The 18,185-nt window shown below is 37.4% G+C and overlaps 1 protein-coding gene across 1 annotated transcript; it reads left to right on the top strand.

Annotated features, from left to right (window-relative positions):
• Positions 1-264: 264 nt before the first annotated feature.
• sars1 (seryl-tRNA synthetase 1) lies at positions 265-17,912 on the top strand. The gene is made up of 11 exons (XM_059333198.1): positions 265-430; positions 2,072-2,142; positions 5,019-5,099; positions 5,226-5,384; positions 8,758-8,901; positions 10,254-10,409; positions 11,389-11,610; positions 12,585-12,714; positions 12,990-13,147; positions 13,919-14,048; positions 16,972-17,912. Exons 1-11 carry the CDS (start codon positions 295-297, stop codon positions 17,136-17,138), a joined length of 1,554 nt encoding a protein of 517 aa, XP_059189181.1. The 5' UTR covers positions 265-294; the 3' UTR covers positions 17,139-17,912.
• Positions 17,913-18,185: the final 273 nt, after the last annotated feature.

Below are 18,185 nucleotides of genomic sequence, written 5' to 3'. Positions count from 1 at the left end.
ATGAGATGTGCAGGTATTGCGGACGCTGTAGGTTGCCAGGTTGGTTGGAAACCTCCAATCTTTTGTATATTAAAAAAACTTAAAAACTGATCAACCTAATCTGAATACAGTTGAATTAGTTGCGTGCCACTGCCAGTGATTGTTTTGTTAATAATAAACCATTCGTGTATGTATCAGTAACCACTCAAGTTATTTTTTACGGTTTAGGGGCTTGAGCAACAGGACCTGGCAACCCGGGTGGAGGAGTCGCCGCTGTGAGCCCCGTCAGCTCTCTCTGACAGACAGCGTGGAAAGATGGTGCTCGATCTGGACCAGTTTCGCACAGACAAGGGTGGAGACCCAGAAGTCATCCGCGAGACCCAAAGGAAGAGATTTAAAGATGTAACACTCGTTGATAAACTGGTGGCCGCAGATACAGAGTGGAGAAAATGTAAGAGCCTCTTCATTTCTCTTCTTTCACTCAGCGGCGCTAAGGTTAGCGCGGCGGCTAAAGATGCTAATGTCGGCTAGCAGCTCACGCCCAACTCCATCCAAAAATATGGACTTTTATTGTTAGCATGCGAATGCTGCTTTCGCTTTCATCCTATCTGGAAAATTGAATGGTTTTACATATTTTCAGGACAATGTCTTATATTCGGCACTTTAAAATACAGAAATCAGTTGAGAATAATGTCTTTTAACAATGAATTTGCTAATAACTCAGCGCTGGGTGACCGCAGTAACATCTCGGTAAACGACAGCTAACAACACCGCAGTGGACTGCGGATCATCTCACAAACTTAACTACTGTAACATTTAACATGTAGCTTGGTGTATTATATTAATGCCGAATTCACCAGTGGATGTTAGTTTAACAGAATTCACCCTGTACAAGACGTGAGTGCTTGGTGTTGTATTTTGCAACAGTTTATAGCCAGATTTGAATGAACTCTTGTATGATGTTCACCAGAGGAGGAGACTAGCCCGCAGAGGCGCTAATGTTAGCATTAACATTTAGCCAACCCAAATGAGCCATATGGTTGATCTCCACGTAGTGAACGAGCTACTTATTATAAGTTTTAATATAAAGATACCAAGCTCTAGTTATTTACCCATTTTCATGGTTTTATTGGCATATATTAAGGAAGTTGGTTAGTGCTGTGTTAGCTTAGCGATGCCGGTAATAACGTGCAATCTGATGCAATCCCAGTCAAGCCAGCATGACAAGTCAGCCAACCCGCCCTGCAGTGAAGCTGAGACAAAGTCACTCTGACCCAGACTATCATAACCATAACCATGATAGTTTTTCCTCCAGTAGATTGTTGCTACTGTTTAAATTAAAACTGCCTATTCCCTGTGATGACAATTTCCCTGTTCAATCTATTGTATTGTATTGTTGTTAATTCTGTGTATTTATTGTTGTTTCTTTTTCTATCTTTTTGTACTGTGTCCTTGAGTGCCAAGAAATGCGCCTTCCAAATAAAATGTATCATTATTATTAATAAATGGCAGCAGTAGAGTGTTTACATTGTTACCATTGCTTTTCATCCCATGGGAATGAGTTGCTGACAGCAACACCTGTGACCAGGTTACTGCTGCTGCAGCACACACACACACACACACGCATGCACGCACGTGCACACACACATCACATAGCCTACACAATTCACTCACACTGGGGCTCTTCACATTACAGGGGAAGGGTACCTGACCTGCCTATAACGCAAGCTATTGCAATAAGTGCAATAAACAGCTGCAGGATGTTGATCAGTGAGACTGTTGCAGTGCTGTGTGCTGTCTGTCTTTATGCATATTATCTACAGCTGCAGGTAAACAAAACTACTCACAATAAAGTAGTTCAATGCAATATGATACAGTACAATGACACTGATACAGCACATCTAATAAATAGTTATCCACATTTTTACACTTTGACTTGCTGCATTTTGTCTTACAGCTCCATATTTCTGTTGCACTCACATCACCAACAAACTTTTTTTTTTCCCAGGTTGTGGAACTGTGATTGAATCAGAATCGTTTTTTCATTGCCAATGTCCACTGTACTGATCAGCTGTGATTTCCCTCTTAACAGGTCGCTTCACTGCAGACAACCTGAATAAAGCAAAGAACCTCTGCAGCAAGAGCATTGGGGAGAAAATGAAGGTACAGAAAAGTTAATTTATTACAGCATTTGCATAAAAAAGGAGTTTGAAATGGGCATATGCCAATTTCAAAGCATAGATTGGGATTTACAAAAGACAAAAAATTGAAACTCTGATCAATGCATACGCACATTAAGGAGACAGGGAAAACTGCTGACATAACTGACACAACTGCTGACAGATGCTGAAGTGCAAGGAATTATACATCTAGAGCAGTGGTTCTCAAATGGGGGTACGTGTACCCCTGGGGGTACGTGAAGGCACTCCAGGGGGAACGTGAGATTTTAAAATATACATTTAAATGGTAGCATCCATGCAAAAATCTTTAAAAATAATTATTTAATAAGTATTTTAGGAAAATGTAAGTATAAGTTCATAAAATGAATTTTATATTCAGTAGGCTATTCAATTTAATTCTCCTAAAAACCCAGAGTGTCCCCCATACCAGGATGGTTGGACCCAACCTGTCATATGCCACCTGGCATCACCTGTCAATCACCTGAAAACTCAAAGATGGAGTCGTGGTTGAAGCGTAGCAGTTATAGTTTTAAATGTTTATATGCTCACTGTTTTTACTACATTAGTTTCAATCACTACATTTTAGTGATGAGAAATATTTGCAATAAATGTAGTCATGGATTATTAACATTTAAAATGTTTGAAATTGTTTTTTTTTTTTTTTTTCAAATGTTTGAATTTTGTATGTGTTTTATCAGTTCCAAAGTTTAATAAATCAGACACTGATGATACAGCGCTCTGTTTTTAAGGCTTTTTTTTTTTTCAACCAACAATGCTTTGCCCTGGTTAGGGGGTACTTGGCTGAAAAAATATTTCACAGGAGGTACATCACTGAAAAAAGGTTGAGAACCACTGATCTAAAGAGCCCTCCTACACATTTAGTTTAACTTGCTATCACATTAATTATAGATCCAATTTATCATAAACATTCAAACAAGTAGTGTCATTTGTGCTTGTGCTCGTTAGCCATAACCATTCAATAAAAACCTTTTTAACTGCAAAAATTAAATTAAATCAGAGTCAACCTAATATTAAATCATTGCTGTATCGGCCAGACTGTACCATAACTAATTGAGAAATCATATCAAATAGAATAAAATAATTGTAGAACAGAGCATCAATAGTTTTTAATATGTGTTGTATTCTCAGGGTTTGAAAAGTGCTTGGATTCTGGATAAAGTGCTTGAAAATGCTTGAAATTCTTACTGTATTTCTCGTGCAATCTAAAACCATCGCTGTTGGTAAGGTTGAGTGAAATTCCCCCTTTTAGCATCTAAGTACTCAACAAAAACATGCAACTTACAACTGTTAAAAGGTCCTGGAAAAGCTTGAAAATGGACCTTAAAAGTCCTTGAAAAGTGCTTGAATTTGACCACTCAAAAAGTGTACGAACCTTGAATAATGTCTTCCAAAACCGTGCTTACATCTCAGAGTATGATTCAGTTCAGCTTTTTTTTAAATTTCGAACATGTGTGCGAGTAACACAACAAAGTAAACTCAAAAACAAACAAATCCAATAATAATCAAAACAAAAAATAGCAGTAGTCAAAACAAAAACTAAAATGTTAACGCAACATGTCCGAAAAGGAGTAGAATGATGCATAATATGCTTATTTAAACCTTCTCCACTACTCAATTAACACACTTTTTCCCCCCTAAACATACATATTTACATAATACATATTTACAAAAAAATAAAAAAAATAAATAGATTAAATAAACAAATACATGAATAATAGTAATTTCTCATTTATGAAAACACCCGGTTGTTAAAGCCCATAGTTTTCATATAGTTTTTGTGTGTAAACTCAATGCAAACTAGTAAATGTTAAATGGAAAAGGGGGAAAAAAATAAATGGGGTTCACCGATCCAACTTCCATCCTCAAATGCTTTCCCAGTGTGGGGGAACTACGGATTATCTTAATGTTTAAATCAATCCGTCTGATTGATTTAAACATACTAATGCTGTGGTGACACTAATGCTTTGTGATGGATGCGCTGTCATTTGTGGCATATTCACCTTAATGAACCATTGATCTGTAGGCTAATTCCTCATGCATCAGCACTCATGAGGCATGTTTATATTATTTATGGTTGAATGTTGACATGTAGAGGGTGGCTTATGAGACTGATCCAAGTTCATTTGGGATTTACAAAGAGAGAATTGTGTTGTGGCTTTATAAGTTATTTTTTGTGTATATAAATGTCTCCAATTGTGCATACCAAGGTTATAATAGTTTTGGATTTATATGAGTTTTTAGAGCGAGTTTGCTAGTTTTAATTCGTTTTTATTTTTTGGAAAATGCTTAGTTTTAGTTTTTATTAGTTTTAGTGTTTTTTTGTAATGGGGTATTTGTTGGGTGCCAGATTCAAAAAAGGTCAGCATAAATGTTTCCTTTATTTCCTTTGTCTGATCCATCTCAGCCCCAATAAGTTTATTAAGTCATAAAACCAGATAGATGAAATAGATTTCATATCAACCAAAAAGATTTACGCATGAAAAAAGTTGACAAAGACGAAAACGAAGGACATTTTCACTATAATTTTAGTTAGTTTTGTAACCACAAAATACAGTTTCAGTTAGATATCGTCTTTTAAAAACTCTCGTTTTTATTTTTACTTCTGTTAACAAAAATGTTTTTTCAATTCTAGTTTTCGTTATTTGGTTAGTTTTCATTAACTATAATAACCCTGGTGCATACACAAGCATTTAGTGTGGATTCTATGTAGAGTTGAATAAATGAGGCCCCTAAATGTCTTAACATTTCAGTGTCATTTTAGACTGGGACATGAGAAAAAAAAGTGTCAGTTTAAACTAGTTTTGCCTTCTTTTATATCTTTATTGGTTGTGAATTCAGAGGAAGGAACCCGTCGGGGAGGACGAGTCTGTACCTGAAGAAACACAGAACCTGGAGTCCCTAACAGCTGAAGCACTATCGGTATGACTGTCTTTGGCTCTAATCTCACCTGTCTGGCACTGTTATTGCATGTTGTTACACAAATATTTGAAGACGGAGCCAACAAATTACTTCTTCTCACCTGTATACTTTATTATTCTGCACCAGGCCCTGACGGTAACCCAGATCAAGAAGGTGCGTTTGTTGGTGGACGAGGCGGTGGAGAAATGTGACGGTGAGAGGATAAAACTGGAGGCAGAACGCTTCGAGTACCTGAGGGAGATCGGCAACCTCCTCCACCCCTCTGTACCCATCAGCAATGATGAGGTGAGTGCTTTGCTACAGGCTGGTTATAACAAGTGCTGATTATCCTCAAATAAAAACATAAAATACCTTTTTCAGAATCAGAATCACTTTATTAGTCCCTTGAAGGGAGATTATAGTCAGGTGTCTTAGCTAAATAAAGGGGACACGTCGGACAAAAGCACCACATTTTTTCCACATACTCTCTATCACCATAGGTTTAAATTTTTGGTAGGAGCCACTTCATCAAGATTACAGATTGGAGATGGCAGCCATATAAAATCTATGAGAACCAGTATATCTTCCAAGTCACTTAGAAGGTCAATCTGGGTGTCAAAATCTACATTTTCTGGGTCCAGGAATCATTTAAAGCTATTGAGAATATCGCTAGATGATTATTTGATCAAATAGATATGTTCGTTTTTACCCAGACTGGTAGGTCTTCAAGTGCTGCAACAGGGAATCCTGAGTTGAAAATGTTTGAAATCTATGTTCACGGGAGAGTGAGGATTAGCTGCCATGTACACTGCTCAAAAAAATCAAGGTAAAGCTTTCATCTCATGTCAGATCTTGTAGATACATTTTTCCCAACAGAAAATGTAGATTTTGACACCAAGATTGACCTTCTAAGTGGCTTTGAAGATATATTGGTTCTCATAGATTTTATATGGCTGCCATCTCCGATCCACAATCTTGATGAAGTGGCTCCTACCAAAAATGGAAACTTATGGTGACAGAGAGCATGTAGAAAAAATGCGGTGCTTTTGTCCGACGTGTCCCCTTTCTTCTTAAATCTGGTCCTAAACCGCCTGACTACCGTACTTTCCGCACTATAAGGCGCACCGGAGTATAAGCTGCAGCAGCTAAATTGAATGATGTGTACATATATAAGCCGCACTGGACTATAAGCCGCAGGTGTTTTAATGTTTAATTACCATATGTAAGGGTTCGTGCACAGAGGGGAAATTTTCGGGAAAGAGATGGCTGCTTGAGGAAGCTTCTTTTACAGACAGATTGACTGTCTTTAACTTAAAAGCTGCATCATATGCATTTCTACGTTTGTTTTCCATAATGAGGGTTTGTGCATGAAAACTTCCTTTGCACAAACTATCTCTCTCTCGTAATGTCGGTCTGTCTCTCGTACCACTCTTGGTTTCACTTTTACTTTTGCGCACTGCCTGTTTCACTCTTTTCCGGCGCCCTGCCAGATTGGCTCGGGGTCCTTCGTCTGCCGCTTATTACGTTTCACAAAACGCTACGGCACGGCGACTCCGACAAACTAAGTAGCTTTCGACACAAATACACAAGTGATTTTTCAAGTGAAAAATAGCTTAAAAGTATATGAAGGACCCCGAGCCGATCTGGCAGCCGAGCCGATCTGGTACGTACACCTGCCTCCAGCTTTTCCTGCTGGAGCCCGCCGCTCCTCGCGGACCGGTCATAGAGCCCATAGAGTTAAAGTTGGTGGACTGTAACCTGTAAAATCCATAGATTTAGGAGGTAACCTAGTGGCCGTTAGCTGTAAAAATCTATAGATTAGCCGCACCGTTATATAAGCCGCAGAATCGAAAAATGGGGGAAAAGGCGTGGCTTATAGTCCGAAAAATTACGGTATTAGTTTTGCAGCAGGACACACAAGACAAGGTACACAACTATAATAGAATAAGACCCAATAAAAGTCTAATAAACACAGTCAAAGAAACGCCATAGGCATATATAAAATCACTGACACATTTACATTACAGAGCTAATACCCCTAAATGGAGAGTTAATACCTGGTATAGGCGAAAAGTGCAATGTAAAGATGTGCAAAAAGCAGACTTGTGAAGATGAGCAATTTGGGGGCTACTTTCTATTAGTTAAATAAATGGCAGTTAAATAAATGGCAGTTGGTATAAATGAGACCTGGAGTCTTTTAGTCCTCCACCTAGGGGCCCTAAGACAACGGCCTGAGGGCAGAGCTCAAATTCATTCTGAAGAGGGTGATCAGGACAATCCATAATGGCGTTAGCCTTCCTCAGGACCTGTCTGTTATAGAGACATAACACCTTCCTGCCCACTTCCTGAAATCCTTCCAGCAGTATTGACCAGCCTACCAAGGCCATTCTTGTTGGACAATTTCAGGTTTCCAAACCATGCCACAATACAAAAGGTTAAAACGGATTCAATAAAACTTCTGTAAAAGAGAGTCATCATCTCAGAGGAGACAGTTTGGCACACTGAGTGTAGCTGCAAAAAAAAGCTATAACAAGGAAATGGCTTAAGCCAGACAGCCCATCTATAGACGAGTGGTATGACATCATCTATGAAATTTTTGTAATGGAAAGAATCACTTTCTCTGTGAGGCTTCAGAAAGTCAAATTTGAGGAAATTATGTAACTTTCATTTTTTTATTTTTTTATCTGTTTTATTGCTTGCTGTAGATGGAATCACCCCCAAGTTCTGTTCGTTTGTTTATAACTAGATAAAAATCTGAAAATATGGATCACAATGCCAATTATCATAACGGTGATGACTGTTGTAATGTGCTATTGAAATGTGATTCTAAATAGAGTTAAATGTAAAAAAAATTTAAAAAAAAAGTACTGATTATATTACTTGGATTGATTTAATCCATTTGAAGGAGCTCTAAATCCATTTCATATCGATTGACATTTTCAACAAAAAAAGCTCATGAGATGACACATGATCCAGCTATTTTGAGAGCAAACCGTGCTCAAATTTTAATGTATTTGCCAGTTATTTTTAAGAACTCCAAATTGGAAGGAAGAAAAACTAAACTAATGCACTCTTAGTAATAAAATTAAATAAAAAATAAAACTATCTAACTAACTAACTAACTTTCATTCCAGCTCAAAAGAAAAATGACTACAGGTGCATCTTAATAAATTAGAATAATCATAGAAAAGATTATTTATGTCAATAATTCAATTAAAAAAATGTGAAATAACACATTATATAGATCCATTACACGCAGAATCAAACATTTCATGTCTTATTTATTTAATTTCTTCTAATTATAATGATTATGGCTTACATTTAATGAAGACCTGAAATTCCCTTTTTAAAAAAAATTGAAGATTACAAAAGCCTTACTTTAAAAAGCATGTTTAATGTGTGAACATGTAAATGTTGTCTCTGAAAAGTATGTCATCTATATGACTCAATACTTGGTTGAGGCTGTTTGACTTGAACTACTGGAAATTGACTTTTCCAGCATATTCTAATGTATTGAGATGCTCCTGTATATCGCCCGACATCAAAGTTATTGATTAATTTTCCCCCTCTAAAATCAGTAGGGGCATCCGTCTCAAAAATCCCATATTGCTCAGGCTCTCTATTTTTCAGTCAGTGGTGGTCAGTGGACCATTCATGTTGATGTTAAACTTGCTGACAGGATGCAGACAACAAGGTGGAGCGTACCTGGGGCGACTGCAGCGTCCAGAAGAAGTACTCCCACGTTGACCTGGTGGTGATGATCGATGGCTTTGAGGGAGAGAAGGGAGCTATTGTGGCTGGGAGCAGAGGGTACTTTCTGAAGGTGAGTCCAAATATAATGTCCAACACATATATAACACATTATATATATATATATATATATATATATATATATATATATATGTAACGCATGCACCACATAAACAAGTCAATCACTGCAGACAGAATAGGGCTGGGCGGTATATCCATATAAAAGATATATCGATTTATTTTTAAAAGTTAGACCATTTTGCATATATTGATATAGTTCAGTATTTTTTCTTTCTTTATATATAAATGTTACCCTTACTAGGGTTTGTCATATTTAGTTCTTTTGTAATGTTTGTTATTCTTTTCCCATATAAATATATTTACTTCAGAAAAAGATTGGTCTATTTTATTTCATTGGTTATTTTTCTTTAAGATATTTGTTTTATTTGAATGTGCACCTTTTGGAGCTTTGATTTAAAAAACAAAACAAAAAAACAGGTACTCCTGTTGTTAGACAGCATGGGTCTCAAACTCGCGGCCCGCGGGCCAATTGTGGCCCTCGTGACGATATTTTGTGGCCCCCACCTTGATATGAAAGTTTAATGTGAGTTTTATATGAATGTGTCTTTACCGTGTTGTGTGTGGAAGGTCCCTTTATTGCTCCAGCTGGAGCTTTGTTTCACTTGTTTCTATGACAACGTTAACAAAAAGAAAGGCAGCTGCTACCGGACCGTTGTGTTGTTGTTACCGAAAGGAGTGGAAATGTTATGTAATGTAATTTTGTAACTTTTTAAAATAATTTTGTCTCTTTTTTTTTTAAGTAATTTTGTGTCTTTTTTTGGTAATTTTGTGTCTTTTTCTAATAATTTTGTGTCTTTTTTAGTAATTGTGTATATTTTTTGGGTCATGTTGTGTCTTTTGTTGGTCATTTTGTGTCGTTTTTAAGTAATTTAGTGTTTTTTCAGTCATTTTTTGTCTTTTTTTTGGTCATTTTGTGTGTCTTTTTTAAAATAATTTTGTGTCTTTTTTTTGTCATTTTGATACTGCCTCCAGCGGCCTTCAAGTAATTTGAGTTTGAGACCCCTGTTATACAGTATTTATGTTCACTTAAATTTACGGTTTCAATAAACTACTTGTGACATGTCATATTTGACTTTGAACATTTGCTCTCACTTTGCGATAAAAATATCAGGATATATATCGTATATCCATATGCAGCCTAAATTTATTGGGATATGACTTTTGGTCCATATTGCCCAGCCCTAAGACAGACCAACCCTCTTTTTCCCTTTTAAGCCTTTTTTCCTACCAAAACAAGACATTTAATTTACAGACACAGAGCAACCGTGACTGGCCTTTTGCTTCCTGACCCTCAAATCAAGAAACCAGCTGTTAAGTTGTTTTCCTCTCTTATGTTGTGTTCAGGGACCGCTGGTGTTCCTGGAGCAGGCTCTGATCAATTACGCCTTAAGGATCCTCTACAGCAAGAAGTACACCATGCTCTACACGCCCTTCTTCATGAGGAAAGAGGTCATGCAGGAAGTGGCCCAGCTCAGCCAGTTTGACGAAGAGCTCTACAAGGTACAGAAGCTTTTACTGGATTCCTCAACTTTTTCTCCTAACTTGTATTTAACTTAAAGTGTTGTTATGGAACGTAAACTGTGAGATATTCTGACCTGCATAGTGCAACACTGAGCAGTATAACAATTAGATTACTTCATTTAATGTAGTCTGAACATCAGACTGTAAATAATAAAAGAATCAAATCCAGAATTCAAAGTTCTTTTTACAAAACAAAAGTTTATCAGGTTCTCTAAACCGACCTGCCAGGGTAGGGTTAGGATTTTGAGTTTATATATGATGCTTCATTTGAAAGGCTTCTTCTTCCAGTTTCTGCAATTGCAGTTATTAATTAGCATGTGGTTAAACACAACAGAGAATACACCAGTTGAAAATAAGCTTTTGGGGTCTACCCTACCTTTAACCAACGGCAGCATTTATATATACATATAAAAAGAAAAAATATTGGAACTATTTCAAGATATGCGATAAGGTCTAATTCCATGTCTCGCATGGCACATGACCGGAGTAGAGCTGCAACAATTATTCGATTAATCGATTATTAAATTAATCGTCAACTATTTTGATAATGGAATATTTGGTTTCAGCCGTTTTTTTAAAGACAATAATTCCAAATTCTCTGATTTCAGCTTCTTCAATGTGAATATTTCTCGTTTCTTTTTTCCTTTATGACAATAAACTGAATATCTCTTTGGTTTGTGGACAAAACAAGAGATTTGAGGACGTCATCTTGTGGTTTGGAAACACTCATTGATATTTTAACAACTACCCGATTAATCGTTTAAATAATCAACGGATTAATGATAAATGATAAATGAATAATGAAAATAATCGTGAGTTGCAGCCCTAGACCGGAGTATAATTGATACCTTTGCAATTACAAAATCGCGTTCTATCATATTGTGATATAATTAGATTAATGGTTCAGCCCTAGTGCAGTCCATTCCCCCTTCCCAACCGCTGCATGTCTCTACACCAGGTCATCGGTAAAAGCAGTGAGAAGTCAGACGACAGCTCCGTAGATGAGAAGTACCTCATCGCCACCTCGGAGCAGCCCATCGCAGCCTTCCTGAGGGACGAGTGGCTCAAACCCGAGGACCTGCCCATCCGCTACGCCGGCTTCTCCACCTGCTTCAGACAGGAAGTGGGCTCCCATGGCCGAGACACCCGCGGGATCTTCAGGGTGCACCAGTTTGAGAAGGTCAGTTATGGAAGTAATGTGTTTTTGTATTATTTTCAGGGCCGGGACTTTAACGCGTTAATTAAGATTAATTAATTACACAAAAATTAACGCGTTAAAAAAGTTGACGCACTTTAATCGCACTTAGTTTTGCACCGTGGAACGTTTCTCACTGGATGAGTTTCAGGAGGACCGATTATACTGGAGCACCAACTAGCGTTGATGAGTTGAGACAACAACAAACCACAGTGAACATGAAGGAAGAAGCTGATGAGACCTTTGGTTGGCCCCGTGGATGATGGGACATTTAGTTACTAAAAACCAACGGATGGAAGCGTCCATAAGAGCATGGTTGTGTTGCTAGGCAACAAGGAATTCACATATCACCGCAGCACATCGAGCCTCAAGTATCACCTCAATGCTAAACATATAGCAGCTAGCGGCTAGTGTGCTAGCTAGCTTGGATTGTGTTTTACTTCAAAAACCAAAGTATTCTAGTTTACAGAAGGTCTACCTACCTATAGGCTACCTGGATTTATGAAATGTACTATATTTATAAATATGCTATTGCTACACTTAATGACAAAAATTGCACTGGTCTGTTGGACTTGAACAAAAATAAACAATATTTTTGTTGCTTAAGCTTATGTATTCAGTCATTATTCAATGGTATACTAAAAATCCATGTGAAAAATATTACTTCTCACTGTTCTCAGGTCAAATATTTATATGCGATTAAAATGCGATTAATTAATTACAAAGCCTCTAATTAATTAGATTAATTTTTTTTAATCGAGTCCCAGCCGTAATTATTTTTCATTGTCAATACATAAATAAATATCCCCTTTTTGTAATCGAACACTAAAGTAGTTTGAATGAGAGTCATGATTAGTATACAAACTAACTGTCTATCACGGTTTGGGATACATGATTGATTATCCTTTTTTGTTTTTTTTGGCATGTGTGTTAAAAGTGTGATGACATTTCCTTTGCAGATTGAGCAGTTTGTCTATGCCTCCCCACATGATGGCAAATCATGGGAGATGTTTGATGAGATGATCGGGACGGCAGAAGAGTTCTACCAGTCACTAGGAATCCCTTACCGCATCGTCAACATCGTCTCCGGTAAGTCCCATTCTCACACTCGTACAGCAGTCCCACCACCAAGTCCTGAGAATTACAAACTAAAGACGTACTCCAGAAATAGAAGTTTCTAATGCATTCACATAGGGCTGGGCAATATGGACCAAAAGTCATATCCCAATATATTTAGGCTGAATATCGATATACGATATATATCCTGATATTTTTATTTCAAAGTGAGAGCAAATGTTCAGTGAAAGCCAAGTATGACATGACATTTTGAATTTTGAATTTGCCTTGCTGCTCTGTCATCACAGGTGCCCTAAACCATGCAGCCAGTAAGAAGCTGGATCTGGAGGCCTGGTTCCCTGGCTCCGGAGCCTTCAGAGAGCTGGTCTCCTGCTCAAACTGCACCGACTACCAGGCCAGACGCCTCCGCATCCGCTACGGACAGACCAAGAAGATGATGGACAAGGTGAGTGCTCTGTTCCAACACAGCTGAGCAGCTGAAAGCAACCTCGCCTGATGTTCCACAGCTCAGCTATTCTCAACCTTGGGGTCCCGACCCCAATTGGGGTCACGAGATGATTTCTGGGGCTCGCCAAATCATTTTGGAAGTCAGCTCTGTCTCCACTGTGTTAAAGTGTTCATGTGTGAATGTGTTTTAGTCTTTTTGGTCATTTAATGTCTTTTTTTTTTGTCATTTTGTGTCTTTTTTTGGTCTATTTGTGTATTTGTGTGGTCATTTTTTGTCATTTTGTGGTCAATTTGAGTCCCTTTTTGCTTAATTTTATGTCATTTTTTGGATATTTTCTGTCTTTTTGTGGTCATTTTTTTTCATTTTGTGGTCAGTTTGATTATTTTTGGGGTATTTTGTGTCTTTTCTGACAAATCCCAAATTAGCAAGTTTTTACTTTCCAAGGAGTCTCTGGCTTACACTCAGGAGGTCAGAATGGAATTTTAAACTTATAGAAAAGGACTTAAAAGTAACAATAAAATATAAAAAAATATATAACGCACATAGTTGTTGTCTACTTCATTATTTGTCCAAAATTCAGCTAAATATCAGCTGAGTTTGTATGATCTGAACTGTGCGTGTGAGATTGTGTTCAGTGAGCGGGGGTCGCGGACAACATGCATGTTAAATTGGGGGTCGCGACTCAAAAAGGTTGAGAACTACTGCCATAGCTTATATACGACAGATGTTTTTTCCCTTCTGTAACTTCCTCTTCTGTATGTTTGGCAGGCTGACTTTGTGCACATGTTGAACGCGACCATGTGCGCCACCACTCGTGTGATGTGTGCCATCTTGGAGAATTACCAGACAGAAGAGGGCATCGTTATTCCAGAGAAGCTCAGGGACTTCATGCCTCCTGGTGAGCTGTGCTAAATGCTTTCACATCTGGGCATCCAAAAACCAAACAGACCACCCTTGTTTTCTTCAGTTTCTTGTCCATTTTAATGCCTGATTCAACTAAAGGTACATTAGTTCAGACAAATTCAATGATAGCAATACAAATAGCTCATAAGAGTTTAATTTAAGAGCTGATATCTACACATTTTCAATGGTTTTCTTGATAATGAGTTTGGTTATTTTCCAGAAAAAAATGTCTAGATATCAGCTATAAACTCAAAATTTTTTCCATGACTATATAAACTCCAAGGTGATCACATGCAAATATTAGACTAAAAAAATGACTGTGCATGAAGCAAATACACAATATTAATTACAGCTCTGCCAGGCCGCTACATCAGCCAATATTAATTTCTTGCAAAGATATCTTATCAATGTATATCTTGGTTGATTACAAACAAGGAATTGCAGAACACGGATACAAAACTAGCTTAGAACGGGTGTCACCATGACATTGGTGATTTTGACATAAAATGACCCACTCTGTGAATATCTTGATCACAATTAATTAATTTTAAGTCACAAACATTACATGCAATAGGAAAAATATTGGGAAAAAAAAGTAATCCTTCAGGAAATAATCATTGGACTAGATCACCATTGTAACCTCTGTCGCCTTTGTGTTTACGTGTTCGATTGCAAACCCTTTAGCAGCGTTATGCAACTCAGTTCAGACATTAAATATGATAAAAAGATTGTAATGACTTTATACTCTTAACTGATCATTAACTGTTAGCGATAAGAACAGTGGCTTGCATGCAGGGATGCTGTGGTTGAATAACGATAAACACAATAACCACAAGAAACACTCGAAGTATTTACTAAAATCCCTTACTAAAGGAAAAGTACCAATACTACACTGTGAAATTACTCCACAACAAAGTCCTGCATTTCAAAAGTAAAAGTACTCAGTATGCAGAACAGCCCCACTCAGATTGTTATATATTTTCTAGGGCCGAGACTCGATTAAAAAAATGAATCTAATTAATTAGAGGCTTTGTAATTAATTTATTGAAATTAATCGCATTTTAATCGCATATAAATATTTGACCTGAGAACAGTGAGAAGTAATTTTTTTCACATGGATTTTTAGTATACCATTGAATAATGACTGAATACATAAGCTTAAGCAAGAAAAATATTGTTTATTTTTGCTCAAGTCCAACAGACAATTTTCGACGCTTCTATCCATTGGTTTTTAGTAACTAAATGTCCCATCATCCACGGGGCCAACCAAAGGTCTCATCAGCTTCTTCCTTCATGTTCACTGTGGTTTGTTGTTGTCTCAACTCATCAACGCTAGTTGGTGCTCCAGTATAATCGGTCCTCCTGAAACTCATCCAGTGAGAAACTTTCTGCGGTGCAAAAATGCAAAAAAAAAAGTGCGATTAAAATGCATCAATTTTTTTAACGCATTAATTTTTGTGTATTTAATTCATGTTAATTAACACGTTAAAGTCCCGGACCTGATATTTTCTAAATATATTACTGGATAATGTACTTGATCAGGGTTGCAGCTGGGTTTTATAAAGTATTAAAAGGTAGTAAATTAAATTAGCCAAAAATAAGGCCATTAAAAAGTATTAAAAAGTAATAAACGTCATCTGGTATTACATTTTTCCTGCAGCAGCACCGTCCAAAAGACCTCAACGGGAGACAGCAAAGTTTGTGCGCAGCTTCAACATTGCGAGCTGAGCTCATTCCAGAGTTTCCACCACATTCATTGTGTTCAGCACTATGTTATGCCAGACAAACACTTGAGATGTCATAACAGCCGTAACAGCGCTAGCACTCTCTTAGCATTACTCCAGGTTCTGAGTGAGGTCAGACTGCCTGTTAGAACGAATGACTAGATAACGTTACTGGAAGAGAACAAAGCACACTGCAGTCAGTCAGCCTCCACTTGTTTTCCCGGTGCTTTTATTTACTAAGCGTTACGGTAAGAGCTTGTTAGACCCGCCTTCAAAATAAAAGCAAACACATGTAGCTTTCAAAATAAGAGCACATGGATGTGTTAACAGAGTCCACCACAGAATTTACAAGAAAGACTGTCAAAATAATATGCCTTGAAAAAAACCATAAAAAAATAATTCATTTAAATATGCTATCATTAAGATGGAATAGCTGCATTACAATGTGTGAGAGGCCAACAAATTTAGGCTTTCAGGGTAGGGAGCACTCCCCTACTTTGTTCGCGTCCCCCCATTATAGTCTCAGAAAATCCTGTGGGAAACACTGGTTCTAAAGCTTCTTTTGGGTCAGTGCTGCTATTAAAGCAAAACGTATCAAGTAACTGCATTATTACACTTACTTACTCAGAAAAGAAAAATACAGTACTCAGTTACTTTATAATTAGTTACCCCCAACACTGCAGTTAAAAAGCTTGCAGCTACAGTTGCAGATCAATGTTGTGTTGGTATTAAAAAATATTCTGAAGGTATTAAAAAAAGGTATTAAAATGTATTAAAGTCAACTTTCTGTATATACCCTGTTGATGCATTTATGTAAGTAGCTTTTTTACATTTTGTAAAGGTAATAAGCTAATTTAAACTGCTTAATATGCGGTTATGAAGTTTAATCAAAATTTTATGTAGAATCCTGACCAGAAAAGTGAGCTGACAGCTAAATGTAGTGGAGTAAAAGATAAAATATTTGCCTCAAAATTGTACTAAAACTAAAAGTACCTGAGTAAATGTGCTTTGTTACATTCCACCAATACCGTCCCCCTTCTGTCAACCAATCAGAGGCTGAGTTTTTAACTTGTCGACCAATCAGAAGCTGTATAGCCTATTTTTCTTTTACCAGGCAACAAACTTTTCTTAATGTTGCTTTTTGTTTGTTGTATTTATTCGTCTGAAAGCTTAAATGCATCTTTTCACCTCCAGGTTTGACAGAGATGATTAAGTTTGTGAAGCCCGCTCCCATTGACGAGGAGATGTCCAAGAAATCAAAGAAACAGCAGGAGGGAGGCAAGAAGAAGAAGAAGCAGGGAGGAGGAGGAGACCAGAACCTGCCCGGCGACATGGAGAACATGTCCGTCAACGACTCGTAGACCTGCAGGACGCCACCACCGAGTCTCTCCACCAACCGATCAGATAGACCCTGATTGAATAGAGCCTCATGTGTCATGATTGGGGGTCAGCTTTTTGGTTTAGTCACTTTGTTAATGAAAACGGGCTCTTTCCCATGTGTTTCTATCTGAACGGACGGTGTTGTTCATCTCAGCTGTTCTTCCCATATTCACATTAAGTCCATTGAAAAAGGGATCTTTCTGTGCTCTCATCTGCAGTTACCTTCAGAGTAAACTGACCACCTGTCTGTCTGTCTGTCTGTCTGTCTGTCTGTCTGTCTGTCTTTTTCTCACATCTGCAGCAACACTGAGCCTAAAACAAACAGATACGACTACTTGAGCTAAATAAACCAAACATGTTTGTCTCTAGGGATCTGTAATTGGAATTAAAAGGCTAAAAGGTTATTTTTTCTACAGCTGATATCTTCATTCATCTAATTTTTGTCGAGAACAAATTCTGCGGTTAAACGTGATTTATTACTTCATGTTTGAAATGGTTTAAAGTTGATCTAACTTCTATTATTCAGAAATCAGTGTTGTTAACATGACGAAGTGTTTGAACTGTCTGTTTTGGGCTTGTCTTTATATCTTTTCTGACCACAATCACCATCTCCGACCATCATTGTAATGCTTTTCACTGGCTTATGATTGAGACATTGACATTGGATGATCTCGCTAATATACAAATATATATATATGATTGAGCATTGATGAAGTGGCACTCTGTAAACACATTAAATACAGTTGATATGGAAATTCTTTGTGCGTTTGTTTTGTTAGTTAGTGCAGATCAACAGTTTATTGCTTGACGTCTGTACACAAAAAAGGACACTGAAATATGTATCTCAGTATGAGAATGAACTTGCCAATAACCCTGAAAACCCATACAGCTCTAATGTATAAATCTATTTCACCAAGTGAAGCATCAAACTGCCTGAACAGTGACTTTTTGTTACTGTACTACATCTGATTACCGCCTTAATCATCAAAATGAAAACAAAAACAAGGCCTGGAATATATCATTTTATG

This window comes from Centropristis striata, chromosome 5, assembly GCF_030273125.1.
Source record: "Centropristis striata isolate RG_2023a ecotype Rhode Island chromosome 5, C.striata_1.0, whole genome shotgun sequence".
Taxonomy (NCBI): domain Eukaryota; kingdom Metazoa; phylum Chordata; class Actinopteri; order Perciformes; family Serranidae; genus Centropristis; species Centropristis striata.
The sequence above is the reverse complement of the archived record's forward strand: the minus strand, read 5'-3'. Positions and strand labels throughout refer to the sequence as shown.